Genomic DNA, 7166 nt, shown 5'->3' with positions numbered 1-7166 from the left:
AGTAATCAGTAAATAAAAAAAGAATAAATTTAAAAATGTTGATATTATATTTTTGAAATTTCTTAGAAAGATGCTTACCAAGATATCAAAAGATAAAATAATTACGAACTCTTGTAAAAATATCTAAAATGTTTGGGACCTTTACATAAATATACACTGCAGAGTTCAGATTATTTGTTGCGTGACGGTGCAGGAGATGGCGTGGTACACCATGTCGAGCCAAAGTTTTTTCTAACTCCAACAGGGACCGCATAAAAGTATCATGCGCAACTACAAATCCACCGTCCACGACACCCTCCCCACTCCATCTCGTCCGCTTAAATCGCACGTATCCGTACGGAAAAATAAAAAACATATATACCTCTTTTTGTGCACCCGACGTACGGACGGTGGGATTCGCCCCGCCAGTTTGATCGGACGGTGGATGCGCGTTGTGTGTCCGATCAACTAGCCAATTATATAAGGCCAAGGGTCAACCAAGAAGTAGAGAGAGAAAGAAGAGATAGAGAGAGAGAGGAGAGAGAAAGAAGAGAGAGAGAGAGAGAGGAGAGAGAGAGAGACAAAGGTGATCGCAATCGAGAGGAGAGGAGAGGCGAAGAGGGGGTTGAGATCTTCTTCTTCTTCTACTTCTCTCTCTCTCTCTCTCTATCTCTATGGAGCTCCTCATCGTCGTCTTCGTGATCGCCGAAGCGATCGTGGAGGAAGCGATTAGGGTTTGATCTCTCGGTCTTTGGAAGCGGGAGGAGTGGGAGACGATCGGAGGAGGCGAAGGAGAGGTGCTCCGATTCCCCTTTCTATCGCGCTCTCTCCCGCTGTATGGATCGGGTCTCCTCCATCTACGCTCTTATCGATCTCCGGAAAGGTTCGGATCTTCGAATCCCGTTGCTTCTCTCTCCGGATCTTGTGATTTCCCCCCGTTTTTGGGGGTTTTGATAGGTGAATTTGGGGATTTTCTTTTCTTTTTTGTAGAATCTTGCGTTCTCATCCTTTTTACGTGTTTATGGTTGTTCAATGTGTAGATCTGATGAAGTAGATGCCTTTTTTTTCTTCTTTTTTTTTTGATATCTGTGGACACAGGATAATCAGAAGTAAATAAAATAAGTGGTGAAATGAGATTTGTTCCTTGTATCGGCAAGGGTTTCAGTGTTTTTGAGTAGTTCTACTCGGTCATCTCGTTGCAATTTGTAGTTTGATTATTGGGAGATACTTCGAATGATTGCTTTGAAAGCAGAATACGAGAACAGCTATAGAGTATTAGGATGTGATTTGAGAAAAAGAAAAAACTAGTGAATTCTTGATTTTGGTTGCCGAATTATGTCTCTTGTTAGTTGCACTCTGTGCTACCAATTAGGAATCTCTAGTGGTCATTATCATCGTACATGCAGAGATACCTGGGCAAAAAGTATTTTGTTTGATCGGTATAGGATTGATGTACTTTTTTATTCTTCTTTTATCAATATATATGAAGGAAGTTAATTTCATTGTTGTCAAATGAAGTTGGCAGTTGAGCCAGTTGTGGGAGAACTATTTGAGCATGATTACCTCTATTGTCTTAGTTTAAACGTGGTCATATATGTTGAGTGATGGGCCGTAGGAAGAAATGAAAATAAAAGCTTGGTAATCCCTAAAGCCAAAACATGCGCATGAGCTTGACACTGACAACAATTGGGCATGTAATTGCATTTCAACATTTATGTTCGGTCTGAGTTGCTAAAATATTTTGTAATTGTTAGAAAATGGAAACTAGGCTGGAATAATACCACTTCTTGTGACAAAACGACATTTCTGTTGCTAGTACAAAATGCTGTTTTACTTAGCTTCTAAAACTGTTTCTCTCCATGAGAAGAAAAAGTCCGAACTCTTGTACACCCCAAATGTGGAAGCTCCAATTTTAATTTAAAGTTTTGGTTGAGGCTTCTCAAAGAGCAGTCAAACAACACTTATCTTGGAGCGCCTTTATCAACTAATATGAAGAAGAGAAAGCAGGACAAACTGTGTTTCCTCTCCTCTTTTCCTACTATATTTGCATGTCCTATATCACCTCATTTTTCATACTGTGTCATTTTTTACGAGAAGGGAAGTTGTAGAAGGGAAGTTGTAGAGATACAGGTCACTTCAAAAGGTCATGCGAAGAACAGTTTGTACTTCTGGAGTTTGTTGTACCTCCCATTAGTTTTCAAGCTCTAATTTGTTTTACATTCTATGGATATGGTTTGCAGGATTGGGGTGAATATCCTCTCTACAATGTTCTTTTTGCTGGAAGGCATTGTGTGTAGCAAACGTCATTTTACGTAAGATAAATATGAATCTATCTGTCAACAGCGCTCCTAACAAGGAGTTAAAGTTAGATTTACCTAGCAAAGCTACTAAATTGAATCCGAATGCAGCAGAGTTTGTTCCTTCGTCTCTTAGATCTACCCAAGGAAATGCCAAAAGCCCAAGTGCAACCAAATTTGATTTTCTAGCAACTTCAAAGAAAGCAATCGTAGATCGATCGGAGTCCAGTATCTCAAATGGTTCTGAAACATTTCAACTCCCTGATGACATTACTCCAGACTTCAGAATTATGGTGGAAGAGTCAGATGGAAAGGGGAATCTTTCACTGAAAGGATTGTCAATACATGAAGGCACTAATGCATCAAATCACTTGCTTTCCACTGCTGACAAAGCATTGACTTTTCTTAATGACAATCTCAGCTTTAGGGATAAGATCGGATTTTCTCAATCTACCTATGGAGAAGAGCAATTGTCAGCATCTATGATGAACTGGGACGAACCATTAAAAAATGGTGGACTGCATAGCATGAATGGAACAAAGGTGAATCATTATAATGGAGACTCTGTAGCTGATTCTGTAAATGACTTGATAGGTGGAAGTTCACTTGTTGAGGACGCTGCTATCAATCCACTAAAGTTTTTGTCATCAAAGTTTCCTGGTTTTCCCGTTCAGAGCATTGCAGATGTTTATTACAAAAATGGACGTGATTTGAGAATAACTGTAGGAGTTCTTTCCTATTTGGAGGTATATTCTGTTCTATCTGAGTTGTTGCGCGTATTGCAGTATTTGTCTATTGAATGTCTGATACATTAAAATGTGGTTATTTTTCCAAACATGTCGTAATCTAACTTGTGTCCTGCACTTTATGAACAAATACTAAATGTAGTTTGACTAAAACAGTTAAGGGTGTGTACAGAATTTGTTTATGTTTAGCATGAATTGGACAAACGCACATAGAAAGCTCAAATTATGTGGAGTTTGCCAGCTGGTATGTGCAATCTTTTGTTTTCCCATGCAAAGTGTTATTACAAGAATCATGCAGTTACCAACCGTCCCTAGTGTGGGTGGCAAAGTGCTTGATGGTTAGTACCCGAGGCCTTAAGTTCGGAGCCTAGTTGCTTAACATTTTCAGCTAAGTTTATTTCTAAAAAGAAAATGAAGGAAGCAGGTGACATGCTACCTTTTTCTCTCCAAAAAAAAAAAAAAAAAAAAACAANTTTTTTTTTTTTTTTTTTTTTTTTTTTTTTTTTTTTTTTTTTTTTTTTTTTTTTTTTTTTTTTTTTTTTTTTTTTTTTTTTTTTTTTTTTTTTTTTTTTTTTTTTTTTTTTTTTTTTTTTTTTTTTTTTTTTTTTTTTTTTTTTTTTTTTTTTTTTTTTTTTTTTTTTTTTTTTTTTTTTTTTTTTTTTTTTTTTTTTTTTTTTTTTTTTTTTTTTTTTTTTTTTTTTTTTTTTTTTTTTTTTTTTTTTTTTTTTTTTTTTTTTTTTTTTTTTGGTTATTGGCTCGATTTATAGTTGCTAAAGTGATGACTCATTTTCGTACGGCCAATCAGCCCTCATTCATAGCAAGAATTCTTTTATAGTTAAATTGACAAATGGTAAAATTTCTACATATTTAGATTAGAAAAGAATGTCAAGGTTAGTCTGACTTCCAACTTGAACTATTACAAAAATAGGGAATAAAATTGTTACGAAGCACATCACCTGTTTCTCATTTAACATTTCTTTTCAAGAGTTTGATAGATTGCATTTGGTTTCTTCTAGAGAATTTCCTTTTTTCCTGATTACAGAATGTAAATTCTTTGTTGTCTTGTTTACATCATCGCATTATAAATGTCTTCTAATTGTATTAAATGAATAATAATTACATTATTTTAACAATAATAGCAGAATCAAGTTGGTGGCACTTTTGTTCAGAGCCCGCAATCGAAGTCCTTTGCATCTCCAAGCCTTGGCATGCCGGATTTTCCTGCACTTGCAATGACAAATACCCAACATGGTCTCGCGAAGTACAGTAAAGAAGATGTTACATATAAATCTCCAAATATAACAAGAGGTGATTTTAATTTGGTTTCGTCCTTGGGAGAATTGGCATCTCCACGGGCTACTCAATGGAGGTATAAGAGAGATGGTTCAAATGATAATGGTGTCGGCTCGAGTAGAAGCTCTCAGCTTTTGGCTAGCACATATGGCGGTAATGGTAAGATAGTTTCTGGTGATAAATGACAAAACTTCAGCAAACTCAGGTGCCTTCTTTGTAGCTCAAGCTAAAGAAGCAGTGGATCATACCCTTGAAACACCAGTTTCATTAATTTAATATCAACCTGTTCTTTATTTAGAAATATGCATTATGCCCTTGAAAATTTATGTAGTTATAAGTGTGTAATAAAATCTTAATTTTCATATATGCCCTGTAAGAAATTGTTTTATATTATAACCTTGTATTAATAAAAAATACGTAGGTAAAAGTTACATGACAGAACTGAATGAAATCAACTGAGTACCCAACTTAAGATAAAGGTGTATTTTTTTTTTTCCGGCTAATAATCTGCACTCTCAGGTATATGAATGGAAGTTTAGATTTTACAAGGGTTTGTATGTAGGGATATGTATGTAAAAGAGCGCTGTTTTTCAGCTACGACTTATGTTCACTGTTGGTTTTGAGTTTAGCAGCAAACCTGTACTTAGAATCAAGGGAGGACGCCCGTGATTTCTCACACCTTCGAAATGCATCTACTGAGCAGGTACAAAGGATCGTCCGAGTGTAATGACCTAATAAATGCATTTCTTTCAGGGGGAAAAAACCTATGCGATATTTCGTAGGGAAATGAATTTATAATTGGAAATGTAACTGATGATATATGAAGAAATTGAATAGAGATAATCAAATTTCTTTTAAAGAATTTATTTGAAGCAATATTGTTGACAGGCGAGGCAGGCGTATTTGATTGGCAACAAAGCATTGGCCAAAGAACTGAATCTGAAGGACCAGTTGTACAATCTTCAAATGAAAGCAACTCATGATAAAGCTAGAGAAGCAACTACATGGCAAAGGTGAGTCATTTTTGTTTGCTTATCTTCATTTACCACGTGTATGTATGTCGGATCTTATTGACTTGCTCCTGGAAAATATAATTTCTGTATTTTCCTACCAATCACATGGTTTGCTCTCTTTCTCTGTGTGTGTGTGTGTGTGTGTGTGTGTGTGAGAGAGAGAGAGAGAGAGAGAGAGAGAGATCATGCGCTTACCTTTTTGAAGTGATACTGAAGAATTCAAGACTTCCTTCTGAGTAATTACTAACATATTCTGAAAAATATTGATTTTTTCCAACAATGATAGCATAGTTCATCTATCCACTTCACCCACTTGGTCTTTTACACTGTTGGTTATGAATTGATAACACACATAAACATGTGTCTTGTCAAAGTTTGCGCAAATAACAAGGCATATTATTTGTGTTTGCATATTTGCTTTTTCTTGGGCATCCATCTGGATTCTTAAAGTGGCCTCTCTCTCTCTCTCTCTCTCTCTCGTGCGCGTTTGCGTACATTGATACTGGATTTTTGATAATTCTGTGTTAGGAACTCAAGTTGATTACTCAACCGAAGAGTGATGCTACGAGTACTTTAGAATGTACCTAGAGTGTTGTTTATTAGTTGACTTCGCGTATGTTGCAATTAGGGAGTGATTTAGCTTTTTGGAGGTGACATCCGCATCATGTGCTGTCTCCAAAATTCAAAAACTAAATTACTCCATACGTGACACCTGTCCAAATCGAACCCATGAACAACATTCTATGGTACATTCCAAGGCCATGCGAAGCATCAATTCTTAAGTGAATGCATGCTTGTTCTATATTTCGTAGGAACCTGCTCTTGCCCGACCTGCACGTCTACAGCAAGAGCGTGGAGGAACCATCGGATCCCTTCATCGATCTCCGCGGCCTTCATGCAGGCGAAGCAATCCACGCCCTGAACCACGAGCTCAGAAACCTCAAGAGAGCCGCACGATTAGCCCCCAGGAAGCTGGAGGTGATGATATTGGTTGGATCGGCAGCAGGGGGTCGCGCCCTCTCTGCGGCCGTGGAGCAGTGCCTCTCCGAGCACGGGCTTCACCACACACCTGTGCAACCGGGTGTTCTACGTGTGGTGATGTATTAACAATCCATCGAAGGGATTTACGACACCAAAAAAAGAAAAAAAAATGAAAGAAGAGGGGGAAGGAAAATGTGGAAAAGTTAGGTAGCACACTTTGGAACTTTGGAATATAGTTTGTATTTTTTGTGTATATTGAGGGGAGGAGGAAGATTTAACAGGTAGTAGTCTCCTGTATTAGTATATTACATTTTGTAACATCCCGCGGAATTCCGCATGCTGTTCTTTCATAGTGGCGATATACATTTTGCAGAAATCCGCCTGCCTCTGTGCACACGCCCGCGTATTTGTNGTATTTGTAAGTCTGTGGATTGCATCTCTCTCTCTCTCTCTCTCTCTCTCTCTCTCTCTCTCTCTCTCTCTCTCTCGCAAGTTTGTGATTGCGTCTCTTCCTCTCTCTGTCTCTCTCTCTCTCTCTCTTAAGTTTTGTTAATAAGTTTGCAGATTGCATTGCGTTTGGTCAATGAGGAGTGCGTTTATGCGACGAGCCAAGTTCTGCAGCGGCTCTCTGAATAGTAATTTTGTGTTTTTGTTCTTTATAGTTAGCTGGAGAAATTGCCCTTTTGTTGTTCGTAAATTAAGACAACTAGAGCCTTGTATATGCTTCTATTTCCTTGTTTTTATTTTGCTTTAACCACATATATCTTATCTTTGTTTAGGGGTGGTCAAATGAACTCTCACAAGGAACTATAATGTCTTTGTAATCGGTAGTTTATTAACCCATCTGATATAAGAAG

General features: G+C 37.4%; 1 protein-coding gene across 2 annotated transcripts; it reads left to right on the top strand.

The window, feature by feature from the left end:
* LOC109718176 (polyadenylate-binding protein-interacting protein 7-like) lies at positions 603-6701 on the top strand. Of its 2 annotated transcripts, none has more exons than XM_020244219.1 (6): positions 603-862; positions 2220-3022; positions 4165-4474; positions 4945-5018; positions 5204-5328; positions 6141-6701. In XM_020244219.1, exons 2-6 carry the CDS (start codon positions 2303-2305, stop codon positions 6433-6435), a joined length of 1524 nt encoding a protein of 507 aa, XP_020099808.1. In that variant the 5' UTR covers positions 603-862; positions 2220-2302; the 3' UTR covers positions 6436-6701. The 2 variants fall into 2 exon arrangements, with proteins under 2 accessions (XP_020099808.1, XP_020099809.1); XM_020244220.1 differs by having other exon boundaries at positions 4948-5018; positions 6141-6687.

The sequence above is a fragment of the Ananas comosus genome, linkage group 12, assembly GCF_001540865.1.
Source record: "Ananas comosus cultivar F153 linkage group 12, ASM154086v1, whole genome shotgun sequence".
NCBI lineage: Eukaryota > Viridiplantae > Streptophyta > Magnoliopsida > Poales > Bromeliaceae > Ananas > Ananas comosus.
Note: the sequence above shows the minus strand (reverse complement) of the source record. Positions and strands in the feature narration are given on the sequence as shown.